The sequence below is a fragment of the Apium graveolens genome, chromosome 8, assembly GCF_009905375.1.
Source record: "Apium graveolens cultivar Ventura chromosome 8, ASM990537v1, whole genome shotgun sequence".
Lineage (NCBI taxonomy): Eukaryota > Viridiplantae > Streptophyta > Magnoliopsida > Apiales > Apiaceae > Apium > Apium graveolens.
Window position 1 is genome coordinate 10005931 of NC_133654.1, and position 16973 is coordinate 10022903.

Consider the following 16973-nt stretch of genomic DNA (forward strand, 5'->3'; position numbering starts at 1 on the left):
CTATGGGCTGCCAGCTCAAATATTTTAACATGAACGGCAATCAGTTCGAAGGACCAATGCCCTTAGCCTTGGCCAACTGCAAAAAGTTAAAGATTCTTGATCTTGGAAACAACCAATTAAGTGGCACATTTCCACCATGGCTAGATAGTCTTCCAGATCTACAAATCATTGTCTTGCGATCAAATAGACTTCATGGTACGTTAAGTATTAGCAAGATGGAACAACCATTCCCCAAGCTGCGAATCATGGATCTCTCTCGCAATCAATTCAGTGGCAACCTGCCAATCAATTTTTTAGACAATTTGAAACGTTTAATGAATTTTGATGAACTAGTGGATATCAATATAACAACAGGAGGTTCATATTACAAAGCATCTGTTTTGTTAACTGTGAAAGGTATGGAACTTGAAGTGAAGAAAATTCTCAATATCTACACAAGCATTGATTTCTCAAGTAACAAGTTTTATGGAGAAGTTCCAGAGGTATACGGAGAACTTAAATCACTCCGGCTGCTCAACGTATCCCACAACAGCCTTACGGGCAATATCCCATCCTTGCTGGGAAACATGAGTCTTCTTGAATCTTTAGATTTCTCTTCAAACCGATTGACGGGTAATATTCCTAGGCAATTGACTAGTCTGACATTTCTTTCAACCTTGAACCTCTCGGACAACCATCTTTTTGGAGCAATTCCACAAGGAAGGCAATTTGACACTTTCAGTAATGAGTCATTCATAGGAAACTCGGCCTTGTGTGGACTTCCCCTGATGAAAAAATGTAGAGATAATGAGTTTCCCACAGCAGAAGTTGATGATGAAGAAGAAGATGAAAACTATTGGTTTGAATGGAAAATGATCTTATTGGGTTATGGATGTGGACTGGTATGCGGATTGTCCACGGGCTATACGGTTTTTACAACTTCAAACCCTAAAAGAATTGTGACAATTGTTGGTAGGGCTCAGCAGAAGTTGATCAGAAGTTGAGCAGCCTGAGTGATTTGAGTTCTCCAATGACCTCAGGAACTTCTCCAATGAACTTGTTGCTTGATAAATCTATGGTTGTGTAAATATTGAGAATTCTCTTCACTTCAAGATCTTGTCCCTTAATTGTTAGCAAAATAGAATCTTCATAATAAGAACCTGAACCTGTATTTGTTAATTCAGTATCCACAAGTTTATCGAGATTCACATTAACTTTGAAATTGTCAAAAAAATTGTTTGGCAGGTGGCCGCTAAATAGATTGTGAGAGAGATCCATGACTCGCAACTTGGGGAATAGACGTTCCATCTTGCTAACACTTAACTTAATATAAAATCAATTTGATCGCAAGACAATGATTTGAAGATCCGGAAGCCTACCTAGCCATAGTGGAAATTTGTCAATTATTTTGTTGTTTCCAAGATCAAGAATTTTTAACTGCTTCTTTCAGTTGGCCAAGGCTAGGGGTGTCGATCCTTCAAAGTGATTGCCATTCATGTTAAAAGTTGTCAACTGGCAGCTCTTTGGGAAGTTTGCTGGTAATGTCCCTTGAAATTGATTATTATGAAGATCCATGATAGAGAGATTACTGCCCAGATCTCCTAAGCAGTGTGGAAGTGCACCACTTAAACTGTTACTTGACAAATTAAGAATCTGAAGAGATGTCGTTTTGCAAAGTGTTTCAAGAATTTCTCCTGCAAAATATAAAATATCAAGAATCTTAAGGTGTTCCGGCTTGTTAACACTTTACTTTACCTTTAAGTTTATTTGATTGCAAGACAAGGATTTGCAATCTGGAAGACGGTCTAGCCACAACGGAAATGTGTCACTTATTGTTTCCAAGATGAAGAACTGTTAAATTCGTACAGTTGGTCAAGTCTGTTATTGTCCCTTTAAATTGATTCTTACGAAGATCCATGATAGTGAGATTAATGCTAAGTTTTTCGAAGATATATCAACAACCTGAAGCTTCAAGTTTTTTCTTAATCCTTGAGGCACGTTTCCAGTAAAATTATTTTCCCAAAGCTGTAAAACTTCTAATTCGGCTAACTCAGCAATAAAGTCTGGAATCGAGCCTTGAAGCTGATTTGCAAAAGTTTCAAGAACTTCTCCAATAAGCAAATTATTCAACAGATCCATCGACTTTAAGTTTTTCAGCCTACCTAATTCAGACGCAATAGCACCTGAAAACTCATTACTTGTAAAAACAAAATGTCTAGATTCTGAAGCTTCCTAAGCTCATGAGGAATTTTCACCGGACAATGCACAATTAGCTGCGTCTAACGAAACAAGTTTCGTTAAGTTCCCGATATCCGGAGGTAAATTACCGGAATAGTTATTGTAATAACCTAAATAAAGATGTTGAAGAGATGAAATGTTACCAAGCTCTGGTGGAATAAAACCAGTGAGATCATTCCCCGAGACAGCGAGATATTCTGCTGGAATATCACCTGAGAAGTAGCTCCCTCCAAGATGAAGATGGCGGAGACTAGAGAAATTAATAATATCTACCGGAAGAGGGCCGGTGAAGTTGTTATTGTACAAATCAAGTATTTCCAGTGTTTTCAGATAGTTTAAACTCGGTAACGTTCCGTTGAACATATTGTTAGAGAGATTAAGTGATCGTAGAGTTGCAATTGAGTTTATTGAGTGAGGCACTGAGCCAGAAAATCATTAACTCAATTGTGAGATTTTGGAGGTACTGGAGATGAGATAAATCAGGAGATAAAGTACATGTGAGATTAAACGATGAAATGTCGAGGGAAATAACGCGGCGATGAGAGTCACAGGTAATTCCAGACCAAGTGCAGTGGCTCTGGTTACTACTGGAGAGGTTCCACGTAGAGAGCAAAGAATGTGGGTCTGATGCTACCGAAGAGAGGAGTGCCTGGTATTCTGAAATTTTCGATAATGTACTATGCGTAATTTTCAGTCAATTTGACTGCAAAAAGTCAAACATGACAGATAAATTGGGACGGAGGGAGTATTTAATACCACGAGGTGTTTTTTGGGCTCTACTTCTGAACTGTGGTATTTCCAGGCAACAACCTCAAAAATGAAACTATACAATGTTTGAATTTCGTCTTGCAAATGCATTTGCTTTTAGTGAGGTGTGCTTTAAAAAATTTGTCTATCTTATGTTTCATTAGCCAACTGAAGCTGTCATGGAGTCAAGTCAAGAATAGGTGTGCTCAATAATTTAAGAAACAAAAATTTAGAGTGTATGCTGCAAATGCCAAAAGAAATGAAGAATTGATGGCTGCACATGGTAAAAAAAATATTAGCTCATGAGGAATCTCACCGGACAATGCATCATCTGTGTTGTTGGTTTCGTCACATCATCATCTTTGTTAGCAACCTAAACTCTCGATATCATGATAAAATAATCACATTTTCTTTTCTTGTTCAATCGTGAAGGCATAAGTCTTGATTCGTTTAGAATATGATCATTGGTTAGATACGTAACATATAATTTTTAATCAAGGCAACTAATATAGTAAGTAAAGTCGGAAACTATCCTATTTCGCTAATAATAATAGTTAATGCAACTCTCTGTATTACATCAATACTACATTATAATGCTAAGTGCTTTATATTTTCTTAACATTTTGTTTTTAGTTGAAGAAAGCTTTTAATCAGATAACAAACCATACAACTGTTTATTTATTCAACATACAACCCTTCTTAGCAGGGGAAAAATAAGACTAAGTTGAAGAATAAATAAAGCTGTTTCTTATTAAACCTGTATCTTTGGATCCCTCAGAGTTGCCTGTTTAAGCTTGTACTAATACCAATCATTCATCGGATGCTAGAAAAAAGGTCGAATTTTGTTCTTCTTGCATCTTCCGATCAACTTCTGCTGCGCTCTTTCAATGAATATCACAAACTTTATCGGCTTTAGAGTTGTGAAAACAATGTACCCCGTGGACAATCCGCATACCAATCCACATCCATACCCCATTACCATCATTTTCCATTCAATCCAAAAGTCATCATCTTCGTCCTCATCCTCACTATCAACTTTCTGTCTTGGCGGCCCATCATCTTTACATTTCTTCGTCAAAGGAACACCACATAATGCCAAGTTACCTATGAATGACTCATTAGTAAAAGTGTTAAATTGCCTTCCTTGTGGAATTGCTCCAGACAGATGGTTTTCCGAGAGGTTCAAGGTCGAAAGAAAGGTCAGACTAGTCAATTTCAATGGAATAATACCCGTCAATTGGTTTGAAGAGAAATCTAAAGATTCAAGAAGACTCATGTTTCCCAGCAAGGATGGCATATGGCCTGTAAGGCTGTTATGGGATAAGTTAAGTAGCCGGAGTGATATAAGTTCTCCAATGACCTCTGGAATTTCTCCTGTAAAAATATTGCTCGATAAATCTATACTTGTGTAAATAAAGAGAATTCTTTCCACTTCAACCTCCAGGCCTTTGACAGATAGCAAAACAGAAGCTTCATAGTAATAAAAACCTATTGCTAATAATTTGATATCCACGAGTTCATCAAGTTCATTGGGATTCACTACAACTTTATAGTTTTCAAAAAAATTGTTTGGAAGGTAGCCACTGAACTGATTGTGTGAGAGATCCATTATTCGCAACTTGGGAAATGGACGTTCCATATTGCTATTACTTAACTTACCATAAAGTCTATTTGACCGCAAGACGAGGATTTGAAGATGCGGAAGACTATCTACCCACGATGGAAATGTGTCACTTATTTCGTTGTTTCCAAGATCAAGAATTCTTAGCTGCTTACAGTTGGCCAAGTTAAGTGGAATCGATCCTTTGAAGTGATTGCTATTCATGTTAAAAGTTGTCAGTTGGCAGCTCTTCGTGAAGGTTGCTGGTATTGTACCTTGAAATTGATTCCTATGAAGATCCATGACAATGAGATTAATGCTAAGATCTCCCAAACAATGTGGAACTGCACCACTTAAACTGTTATTTGACAAATCAAGAATCTGAAGGGATTTTGCTTCGCAAATTGTTGTAGGAATCTCTCCTGTCAAACGTAAATAATGCAATGTTATAATATTAACTGAAAGTAGCTGGTGAACGTCGAGTAAGATGATTACTGGACAAAATAACCTTTATAAACTTAACAGGCACATAGTTGGTCGCAAGAAAGAAAGTTACCAAAGAGAAAATTATCTTGAAGCTGCAGCTGCGCAAGTTGTGGCAAACTCATCAGCCCCTTTGGTATCGAGCCACTAAATTGATTTCCCCCCATCTGAATCAGACTCAACGATGTGCATTCACTAAGTGACTCAGGAATCGGTCCTAACAAAGCATTGTCAAAAATAATCAGAGTTTCAAGTTTATTTCCGGAACACAACCCTGTTGGGAGTGGTCCAGTCAACTTATTTGAAAATACCTCCACAAGCCGAAGCTTCGAGTTTTTCCCTAATCCTTGAGGCACATATCCACTAAAATTATTTTTCCAGAGCTTCAACACTTCTAATTCCGGTAAATCAGCAATGAAGTCCGGAATGGAACCGTGAAGTTGATTGCGAAAAAGTTGTAACAGCCTCAAGTTTTCCAAATTCGCAAAACTTTCAGGAATTTCTCCGGTAAGCAAATTTAGTGTCAGATCTAAAGACTTCAAGTTTTTTAATTTACCTAATTCAGGCCTAATAGCACCTGAAAACTCATTATCAAATAAAAACAATGTGTCTAAATTCTGAAGCTTCCCAAGCTCACGAGGAAGTTCACCTGACAGTCCACAACTAGCTGCGTCCAGGTGAACAAGTCTTGTTAAATTCCCAATCTCCGTAGGTAAATTTCCAGAATAGTTATTATAATAACTTAAACAAAGATACGTCAGTGATGAAATATTACCTAGCTCCGGGGGAATCATACCAGTGAGATCGTTTGCTGGGACAGCGAGAAATTCAAGAGCTGCAAAACGGCCATACTCAACTGGAATTTCACCCGAGAAAAAGCTGCCACCAAGATGAAGATATCGGAGACTAGAAAGATTATAAATATCCACGGGAAGAGGGCCGGTAAAGTTGTTATTGTACAAATCAAGTATTTCTAGGCATTTCATATTGTGAAAACTTGGTAACTTTCCGTAAAAAGTATTTTTAGAGAGATTAAGTGAACGGAGAGTTGAGACTGAGTTGATTGAGTCGGGGAGTGAGCCTGATAACTGATTATCAGCGAGGCTGAGATTTTGGATGTACTGGAGATGAGAGATGTCAGGAGATAAAGTGCCTGTGAGATTAAACGACGAAATGTCGAGAGAAATAACGTGGCGATGAGAGTCACAGGTAATGCCAGACCAAGTGCAGTGGTTCTGGTTGGTACTGGAGAGGTTCCATGTAGAGAGCAAAGAACGTGGGTCTGATGTTACCGATGATTTTACAGATAGGAGTGCCTGGTATTCCGGAATTTTTTTTCCAGCTACCGAGATTATTAGCAGGAGATGGAAAACGAGGAGAAACATGAAATGCATTTTTATCTGGTGGAGAGGGGGAGAGAGTGATGGCATGGTGAGTTTCCTCTTGAATTGCAGGCATTATTTATAATCATAATCAATACTACAATGTTTGAATTTTGTGTTGCAATTTGCAAATGCCTCCTATACTTTAGGACTATATTAAAGTTTTATTGTATTAAATTTGATTACCTCTTTTCGGTGATGAGTAACTTTCAAGTTGATCAATTGTATTAAAATATACTATCGCAATCACTCAAGAAAGTTATCATCTACTCAGAAGACATGCAAAGATTTCCCAGAAATGTAGAGGTTAATATTTTCAAGCCTAACTAAAATTTGACCAACTTTAAATTCAATTTGCAGACTAACTGAAGGGCAAAATAATATTATATGTAGTGTGAAAATTTAATCTAAATTGAATGTGCAAACGTCAAAAATCTTAACGTCAATGGTGCTGAGAAAGGCAAAAGCACACAAAAGAAGATAGGTTTATCAAGACAGAGAGTTGCATAGGAAAAATACATTGAAAGAAAATAATTTGGCAGGTTTGAAATCAGGCCTGCAATGCAAGGCCGACATGTCAGTCATGTTTCAAACAGCCGTATGTGCTAAAACATTGAATTTGTTTTACAGTCTTGGCAGTTGTTATTTCGCGATCTGACAGAGGTGAAACAAGTAAAAAACTACTTATGTGGTATGTCGGTTGAATTGAAAGGTAAACACTAATTTTCTACAGCTTAATTTGATTGTCAGACTATTGTATTAAGTTAATGTTAATCCCTCATTCCCCACCTCCTCCATTTGTAGTCTCAATCTCAAATGTGTATCTTTCGATATTGGTCAAGTTTTATATTTACAGCAGTTTGATTAGTTTCTGTCAGAGGTGATCATTTATAATTGTATTTAATCAATGGGACGCACTGTTTCATTCTGGTTTTATTTTTGGTTCTCAGATATCATTTCAAATGGAAAACAAGAGATGCCTGATGCCACATGTTTCGCCCCACCGGTTTTACCTGACACAACTGGTATTGTTCATGTTATATGTTTGAGTGTTCTATATTCCGTTGATCTTAACCTTAAAAGTCTTCAGTTAATAGCTTTACTCGCATAAATCTAAAGTTCGATTTCTCATCTTTCATTGTCTTCAGTTAATAGCTTTGTCGACTTCTTTTAAACTATGATTAACTTTCTTGATGCAGATCTGGAGGAGAGAACTAATATTCTACGGTCAGGGGTATGTTGTAAAAAATTTCTACTAACATTCTTAGGTTTAAATGAAAACCAATGCATTAGTACATTCTGTCTGTAAGAATTCACTTTGCAGTTTTTCTGAACAAAGTTTTGTTAGCGGCAGTCTCTAGATGCTCAAAACTCGGGTAGAAACATCTGCCCTGCTACTGCTACTACTCGTGAAGAAATCAGATCTGACATATGGAGTACAGATGCATAACATCCTAGCGCACTCAAATTTGCTTCAAGGGGATAAAAAAAAGAGTCTTTTGCTTAGAAAGAATTTTATTTGCAATATATTGTGTTCCATCTTATTTACTTACTACACACTGGAAGTTCCTTCCATCTTATGTTCTCCCTAATAGGCCTCCATATACAAAGAATTTCTGAAATCCGAAAGCAACTAAACTAGAACAATCATTACACAATTTGTAGTGTTCAATTTTAAGTCCATGTGAAAAACAGGCTTCTCATTTTGGAGGGTTTGATTTTAATAAACAGAGAATCGTGTTTTTTTGCATCCCTATCAGGTGTCATCGTGCAATGATATAAGAAGATGGTCATTTTAACTTTTAAGCAAGCAGTTTCAGAATGCAGACTTGCAGTTATTTGTAGCTATGACGAGACACATAACTTGATTAGGCCATGTCATTTGTGTTGCTTCATCAGCTTCATTTTGGTTTTGATCACATCCTAATCAGTTTCAGAATGCAGACTTGCAAGATAAGCTTAAATCAAACCAACTATAATGCACCATCTTATAGAAGTAATAAGCCAAACAATACAAAATAATTGTTTGTCTCCTAATCTCTCCTGAAATGTGTATCGCGAGTATATCCAGGAGGAGTCAGACGCTTGAATGAAGGTTGCTTTTAGGAGTACGGTAAGAATCCAACTTTTTAGCTTTGTGGAAACCCTTTAGAGCTTCCTGATGAAAGAGTGCGATAGCTCATTGGAACAGAATCAATCTGTGTAACAAAAGAAAACAATTTGAGATCAATTGCATAGATATGTTCATCATTGAAAAGGCATCAACCATCTGTAACATTATATCTCAAATACAGATCAATGTATACCTCTAGCTCATGACAAATAAACTCAAATGTGAAACAATACTGATCATATCACTATCTAAAACCAACTCACAGAACCTAGATTAAATTTATCTTTGTTTCCGCACAAACACATTCCGATGTCAGATTTACGTGAAAGCTTGCCTAGCAAAAACATACCACATACACCAAGTTTATTCTTAGTGAGAGCCTCTACTTTCAGAGAGGCTGTTTCTGAAGGACCGAGTATAGTTATAGCTCGAATTGACATGTTTATGTTACCTGGAAGCCTGCATACTGGTAGAGCTCAAATTTAGGAGGAGGTTCGTGCAGTTCAATTTATGTGGTGACATGAGAAAATCTATCACCATTTCTAGAAAAGTAGACATATCATTACCAAAAGTATCATCTGTTAAGTTACATTATCTTTACACACAAATTATTATAGTAGCAACATTCATCATTCTGCTGATAATTACTCTATAACTTATTTGACATAAAAAGCACCTTAAATCAACGAAAGCAATAGGCCACTAGCCAACACAGACCTTGAAACAGCTAAAAAAAGATCAGATCTTGTTTTTCTTGTATCGTCTAATCAACTTCTGCTGAGCTTCTTCGATGAATATCACAAACAGTTTAGGCTTTGAAGTTGTGAAAACAATGTAACCCACAGACAATCCGCATGCCAATCCACATCCATAACCCATCAGCATCATTTTTCGTTCAAACCAATCATCATCGTCTTTGTCTTCTGCATCATCATTACCATCAACTAGTCGTGTTGGCGACTCATCATTTTTACATTTCTTCGTCAGAGGAACTCCACATAAGCCCATGTTATTTATGAATGACTCATTACTGAAAGTGTTAAATTGCCTTCCTTGTGGAATTGCTCCAAAAAGATGGTTGTCCGAGAGGTTCAAGGTTGAAAGAAATGTCAGACTAGTCAATTGCAGAGGAATAATCCCCGTCAATTGGTTTGAAGAGAAATCTAAAGATTCAAGAAGACTCATGTTTCCTAACAAGGGAGGGATATTGCCCGTGAGGCTGTTGTGGGATACGTTGAACAGCCGGAGTGATTTAAGTTCTCCAATAACCTCTGCAACTTCTCCATCAAACTTGTTGCTTGATAAATCTATACTTGTGTAAATATTGAGAATTCTCTTCACTTCAATTTCGCGTCCTTTCACAGTTAACAAAACCGAATCTTCATAATAAGAACCTGGCTCTGCTAGATTTTTGACCACACTAATATCAAAATTCTCTATAACTTTAAAGTTGTCGAAAAAATCATTTGGCAGGTGGCCGCTGAATTGGTTGTGAGAAAGATCCATGATTCGCAACTTAGGGAATGAATGTTCCATCTTGCTAACACTTAACTTACCATAAAGTCTATTTGATCGCAAGACAAGGATTTGAAGATGTGGAAGACTTTGTAACCATGGTGGAAACGTGTCACTTATCTTGTTGTTTCCAAGATCAAGAATTCTCAACTGCTGACAGTTGGCCAGGGAGGGCATTGATCCTTCAAAGTGATTGCTATTCATGTTAAAAGTCATCAGTTGACAGTTCTTCTGGAAGGTTCCTGGTATTCTCCCTCGAAACTGATTCTTCTGAACATCAATAATGGCGAGGGTAATGCTAAGATCTCCCAAACAATGCGGAAGTGTACCACTAAAACTGTTACTTGACAAATCAAGAATTTGAAGGGATGTCGCGTTGCAAACTGTCGTGGGAATTGAACCATTGAACTGATTGTTGCTTGCCATAAGTTTTTTTATATTTGATGAAGTCCATAGAACATCTGGAAATTTACCAGAAAATTGGTTACTTGAAACCCAAAAAACCTTCAAACTAGAACAATCCCCAAGTGATTTTGGCATTTCACCAGTTAGATTATTCCCAGAAACAACCAGTTCTATTAAAACCCCGTTGTAGCACAAATTATTAGGTAACTTTCCTACAAACTTGTTTGAAGCAACTAAAAAGTACTCAAGCATCGAAAATCTACCAAAATCTTTTGGCAATTCTCCTGATAGACTATTGCGGAAAAGTCTTATATGTGTCAAGAAAGGTAATCTTGCTATGCTTACTGGAATCTCACCTGATAAATTATTAAAATGCAATAATAAAACTGATAATTTTGCAAGTTTTGCAATATTATCTGGGATTGTTCCAGTCAAATTGTTGCTTGATAAATCCAGTTCTTCCATATTCAGAGATTCAATTGACCGCGAAATTGACCCAGAAAGTTGGTTATTGTAAAGATACAAATGAGTTAAATCCTTCAGCAAAAACACACTATCTGGGATTGTTCCTCTCAACATGTTGCTGCTGAAATCCAACCACTCGAGAGCAGTCGAATTGCCAATACTTTCAGGAATTTGTCCAATTAAATTTGATCCAGCCATGAAAAGAAACCACAGCTTTGTCAGCTTAGTGAACAATTTTTTTGGCAGTGTCCAAGGAGGATGACTACCATATGACATTTCAAGAACTTCAAGATTTGACAAGTTCCCAATCTCTGGTGTGAAGGAGCCATTGAACAAGTTAGCAGAAAGCTTAAGAGTGGCAAGTTCCGAAAGCTGTCCAATAGCAGCAGGAACATCTCCGGTGAAGTTGTTAGCCTCAAGATTGAGGAAAACAAGATGAGACAACTTGTCAATGTCTCCGGGGATTACTCCTACAAAGAAATTCTGAGAGAGGTCTAGAAACCGAAGATTAGAACAGTTGTAAAGGCCTGTCGGGAATGATCCAGGGATATAATTGTTTGAGAAATCAAGATGGCTGAGGTTCTTTAGGTCACAGATAAAAGGCGGGATTTTCCCTGTCACATCCTTGCTGGAAATGTTAAGTCCAACGACAGAATTTTCTGTGCAGGTGATCTCCGGCCAGGTACAATGGTCACTTAATTTAGCAGAAGACCATTGGTTAATCAAAGGTGGATTCAACCAGAATTGTTTGAGTTGTAGAAGGATGTTTTTTTCATGGTTGTTAATCTGCTGAGAGTTTCCATGGAAAGTTAGGGTAGTTAAAAAGAATAGGGTGAGGATTTTGAGAGAATTTAGAGTTGTTATGGACATGCTGATGAGGGATTTCTGTGTATTTCCTAGCTGATGATGTTTCTGAATGACAAATTTCGAGTGATTTAGGTAATCATTGTCTTCTGTAAAAAGTAACAAGGATGTTCATGATGTACATTAAGCCTGTTTGACTGTTTCCAAGTTCATATCACAGAAACATCTCATAATTTTAGTTCTCAGGTCTGAGTCCACGTCTAGCTCTACGAGAGACAAGAGTTAAGTTTATGGTTGAGGGAGTTAAGTTTATGGTTGAGTCCTCATTTATCTTTATAGTTTAGCTTCATGGATTTGATGATCTCTGACTTTGTAAATTATGCAGGGCCCTTTCAGTATTTTCGTAGAAACAGGCCAAAGCAGTTGATTAGTTGAGTTCTAAGTGTTAACGAGTATAAGATCCACTTAGCAAAAAAAAAAAGAGTATAAGATCCTGTTCGGGCCTTCCTCTGCCACCTTAAGGTTTTAGGACGACTGGTTACTTAACACTAAGAAACAAGACACCACTTGATCAAGGCCTCTTCATTTGTGTTGTTTCATTGTTCTTCATATGGTTTATATCACATTTTAATTTTTCCTAATTGCAGACTGCAATATGACCTTAGTTCATTGGTTTCACTTCAATTTTTGGTATTTTGCATATAAATATAACCTACTGTGATGCATCATCCTAAAGATGTTAGGAGCCAGACAACACAATATAATAAAACCAACTACAATGCATCACCTTAAAGAGGTAATGAGCCGATAATACAAAAAAATTGTTCGTCGACTAAATTACATTCATATAAGATGCCAGGGTAAATAACGGCAAGTATGTCCCAGAGGACCGAGATTTTTGAGGTGTTTTCTGATACGCGTATTGCAAAAGCTCAGAACATCACTCACTGCACATAACTATGCCTGGCTTGTAGGCAGAAACATGTTCAGAAGTAGGTTGAGAGACCTAAAGACTAGGGACATTTTTAATTTCCTGGAAAAACCAATGCACAGACCATCCTATGCTTAGCTTATGACCAAGAAAAGAAACTCAGAGGTAAAACAATAGCAAGCATTTCACTTTAGAAAGCATAAACACAAAACCATACTTAAATAAGCTACTACATTCTTTGAATTTACAAGAGTACCATAGCTTTTAAACTGAAAGTACGGTACCTTGTCTAAAATACTAAACCGGGCCGGGCCGGATTTTGGGAAAAAAGGAGGCCCGCACGGGTCGGGCGGAACTGGACCGGATTTTTTTCCGAATCGAGTTTTTCAGACTTTTTTCTGGATCTGATCGGATTTCGGACTTCTGGTTTTTTGAACATCCCCACAACAAATAAAACCAAAATACTAAACCTTTATTTTTTTAATTACTCAAATAAAATAAATAAGAAAACATAATAGCTGAATCAGCATAAATTAAAATTAAAAAAATATATATGCAATATTAAATATATTTTTTAGGTCCATAGAATAGTGTTTCTGTATTTTTTTTCTTCTTTTTTTTATGTGTTTAGAAATAAAATAAGTGTTTTATCAGTCATCATTCTTGCTCAAAAAAATTAAAAAAATAAAATTAATTACTTGAGCGATGTCGTTTAGTGATGTTAAAGTTTCCCCAAGTTATCCCCTATCTTGTGAGGGTTCTTGATTGTTACTCTCTTCCCCATTCTAAAACCCTTGAAGCTCTTCATTTTACAAGCACAAATCAACACTAAAACCTCATAATCTCTTCACTTGTAAGTATTCTTATCTTTTGTATCTATATTATACATTTATTTTTATGCTTACCATGTACTGTAATATACCAAAGGTCCAAGCTTTACCATCATCTAAGTGTTATAATGCAATACCCACTTTAAAGATTCAATCTTTTTTTGATGGGTATCAATCAAATCTGTCAAAAATGAAATACCCTTTTAGAATTAAGTGTAAAGATGCAATCTTGAATCTTTTTCAAGAAAATGTGCATTTGGTTAGGTCAATTAGGCCAGTTGGGTTGTGTTATAAGGAGGGGAGGGTAGTAAAGGTTGGAGCTTTTTCGGGTTTTGGTGGTAGTTTAGGTGGTGGGGTTAGGGGGTTTTCGAGTTCGTATTCTAGGAAAGTTGGTGGTGGTGGGAATGGGGGTGGTGATGGGAAGGTACTTCCTTGGTTAGCTAAAGGTAGGTTTAATAATGGGAAGAAATCGGAAAGGCCGGTGGCGGGTCCGAAGGCGAGGTCATCTTGGGAGGAATCTGCGGAAAGTTTTTTAAAGGGTGGTAATGTGGTTGTGGAGAATGGGGATGTTAGAGTGGGTGAAAGTCAACGTGGGGATTTTAGGAAGAGGGTTGGTGGTGCTGGAGTTGTTGAGAATCGAGAAAGTAGTGCTGCGGTTGTGGAGAATGGGGATGTTAGGGGGGTTGATTCTCGACGTGGGGATTTTAGGAAGAGGGTTGGTGGTGCGGGAGGTGGTGAGAATCGGGAAGGTAGGGGGTATGAGAGACGTGGGGAGTTTAGGAAGAAGGGTGGTGGTGAAGAAGAGGGAGATGGAGAGGTTGAGGAGGGTAAAGATCCGAGATGGGATAATATTAAGAATAGGTTTGGGAGGATTGTTGATGTAAAACCAAGGTCGGAGAGAACAGAGTTTAGGAGGTGGGATCAGCAGGAAATGTGGGGAAAGAAGACTTGGAAAGAGGGTACTGAATCTACATTGCCGAAAATGACGGGGGAAGGGGTATATGGGGTTGGTCCTGTTTTGGCTGCTTTGTCGGCTGGAAGGAGAGAGTTCTACACGCTATATACTCAGGAGGGACTGGATTTGAGTACTAATAACAAGAAAAAGAAGGATAAGAAAGGTTTTGAGAAAGTTTTGAAGATAGCTGAGAAACTTGGGTTAAGCAAAAAAGAGATATCGAAACATGATCTTAATATGATATCTGATAATCGCCCTCATCAGGGCTTGGTGCTTGATGCTTCTCCGTTGGAGATGGTGAGTATAAAAGAATTGGATCCTGTGCCAGTTGATGAAGGAAACGGTCTTCTTTGGTTAGCTTTAGATGAAGTGACGGATCCCCAAAATTTAGGTGCAATTATCAGGTCATCGTACTTTTTTGGTGCTGCAGGGGTGGTTTTGTGTGCAAAGAATTCTGCTCCTCTAAGCGGTGTTGTAAGCAAAGCAAGTGCTGGCTCACTTGAGTTGATGGAACTTAGATGTTGTAAAAACATGATGCAGTTCTTGGTTTCCTCTGCTGAAAATGGCTGGAGGGTTCTTGGAGGTTCAGTTGCCCCAAAAGCTGTTCCTATTGATGAAGTTGCTTCTGGTTTACCCACAATTCTTGTATTAGGCAGTGAAGGCACCGGTTTGAGGCCATTGGTAGAAAGATCATGCACTCAGTTGATCAAGATTCCTGGAAACATTCCCGTGGATGTAAGTGTAGGAGTTGAAGATGATGATGAGACTTCAGAATCCAATCAGAAACGCTCTGCTGAAGAGTTTCGATCTTTTCTTGCCGTAGAGAGCTTGAATGTCAGTGTTGCAGCAGGTGTGCTTCTTCATTACTTAATCGGAAGCAACGGTGATAATCAGATACAAGAAGCTGAAAACTAGTGCAATTGCCTTCAACTTATTTCATAGGTATTTTTGGTGTTTGGTTTAGAATCATCAATGTTTGCATTTCAGTTTTTGGTGACTACTTATATAATACATCATTCTTGCTTCAACTCGACCAAATTAGAGTATCTTATGGCCTTAGTTATTATCTTTGCTTGCTTAGAAATGGGTAAAATTTGTGTTTTGACACCATGAAGCTGGTGTATCGTCGTGTGTCAAGCCTTGTATAAGTATTGTCTCAATATTTTCTGTTCAGGTAGTTCTTATTTTTTCATGTCAGTCCTTAGTTTTATATTTATTTATTCTCTTTGAAGTTTGCTGTCTTGATAGAACGTTATGGCACAAAGAAAGTATGTAGCTGCGTTATACCAAGCTAGATTATAAAAGATTAGATAAAGATATATGTTTTACAAGAAAAAGATAAGTCCAGAACCGGAAATATTTGAGAAAGCTTTATTGAGTTGGTGTTTCTACAGGAATAGAAAGGTGAAGCCCTCAGGGCACTGGAGTGGTCACTAGTGGTCAATTCAAAGATGTTAAGTGCCAATGCTCAACCAAGAATTCATTTTATTATGGAAGTATTAAATATGGATTTAGCTTTGCATTTATGTTGTTTCAGCGAGTGAGCAACTACCTCAATCCTTTAGCCAGGAATTAATTTTTTTTTTCTTGTCTTAGTTCTCATTAATTTTTTATCTGGCATGATTCGGCTGCCTGTATTTTCATCTTCCTAACTTGGCAACTGCATTAACCTGGCAAAATTCTGTGCTTGTCCTATTAGAACTTCATGTGGGGGCATTAACAATTACTGTTGGAAACTATTGTTCTGTTACCTTGACCTTACTTCTGGGGGCTGGAAGGGCCTTCTTGTCAACTGAAAGGTGACTCTTAATAAAGCTTTCGTGATTTTTATACGCAGAAAAAGCTCCTTCCAGCCCCCAGGCCTCGCTAGTCGCTACATATGTCTAAAACAAACGAGCTCTTAATGATAAGCATGTTCATGAAAGTTGCTGGTAGTGGCAGTTTCATGGTTGAAATAAAATCAGTAGTCACTGGTGGTCATTCATCTGGTTATACTTATCCATCTGGTAGCAACCTACTGTCAGAATAAAACGGGACAGGGACATCGCTGTTGAGATTCAGACTCATGTGGTGGTGGCCTGGTTGGATACAATGTTTAAACCAGTTCTGGTACTTTTTGTTTTCCTTTTTCAAATTGTCACCAACCAAACCAATTATATTCGGTATATCTCGTTCTAACAAGAACATGTTTCGGGTATTTTGAAATCATCACTTGTATTGCTTTTGGAATCGTCATTTACGTAAATATAAGTATTATTATCACATATATGCTTGTACTTAAACTAGAGATGCACAAAAAGCCCGGGCCCGAAAATCTGGCCCGGCCAGATCCGGTCAAGCCCGGTCCGGTCAAAGCCCGTCCCCGTCCCGACCCGGGCTTCGGGCCTCGACGGGCCTTATATTTTTAGGCAAAGTCTGGCCCGGCCCGGTTAAAAGCCCGGGCTTCGGCCCGCCCGATTAAAAGCCCGAAAAAGCCCGGTTATAATTTGATTATTCTAATATATTTTTTTATATATTTATAAATTC

At 37.8% G+C, this 16973-nt stretch overlaps 3 protein-coding genes across 3 annotated transcripts; 1 reads left to right on the forward strand and 2 right to left on the reverse strand.

Annotated features, from left to right (window-relative positions):
- Positions 1 to 3787: 3787 nt before the first annotated feature.
- LOC141679264 (uncharacterized) lies at positions 3788 to 6441 on the reverse strand. Its single transcript, XM_074485768.1, has 2 exons — positions 5121 to 6441; positions 3788 to 4986 (listed from the first exon to the last, which is right to left on the reverse strand). The coding sequence occupies exons 1-2, from the start codon at positions 6439 to 6441 to the stop codon at positions 3788 to 3790; spliced, it is 2520 nt and encodes an 839-aa protein (XP_074341869.1).
- A 1575-nt stretch (positions 6442 to 8016) lies between these two features.
- Positions 8017 to 11912, reverse strand: LOC141676960 (uncharacterized). Its single transcript, XM_074482678.1, has 2 exons — positions 9260 to 11912; positions 8017 to 8627 (listed from the first exon to the last, which is right to left on the reverse strand). Exon 1 carries the CDS (start codon positions 11795 to 11797, stop codon positions 9281 to 9283), a length of 2517 nt encoding a protein of 838 aa, XP_074338779.1. The 5' UTR covers positions 11798 to 11912; the 3' UTR covers positions 8017 to 8627; positions 9260 to 9280.
- A 1465-nt stretch (positions 11913 to 13377) lies between these two features.
- Positions 13378 to 16711, forward strand: LOC141678011 (uncharacterized). Its single transcript, XM_074484193.1, has 2 exons — positions 13378 to 15389; positions 16285 to 16711. Exon 1 carries the CDS (start codon positions 13560 to 13562, stop codon positions 15360 to 15362), a length of 1803 nt encoding a protein of 600 aa, XP_074340294.1. The 5' UTR covers positions 13378 to 13559; the 3' UTR covers positions 15363 to 15389; positions 16285 to 16711.
- The last annotated feature ends 262 nt before the right edge of the window (positions 16712 to 16973 follow it).

Bases quoted from the DNA above. Each gene is read 5' to 3' on its own strand.
- LOC141679264 (XM_074485768.1), bottom strand. From the start codon at position 6,441: ATGCATTTCATGTTTCTCCTCGTTTTCCATCTCCTGCTAATAATCTCG. The intron at 4,987-5,120 runs GTAACTTTCTTT...TACGTTTGACAG, and splicing joins TCAAGATAATTTTCTCTTTG to GAGAGATTCCTACAACAATT.
- LOC141676960 (XM_074482678.1), bottom strand. From the start codon at position 11,797: ATGTCCATAACAACTCTAAATTCTCTCAAAATCCTCACCCTATTCTTT.
- LOC141678011 (XM_074484193.1), top strand. From the start codon at position 13,560: ATGCTTACCATGTACTGTAATATACCAAAGGTCCAAGCTTTACCATCA.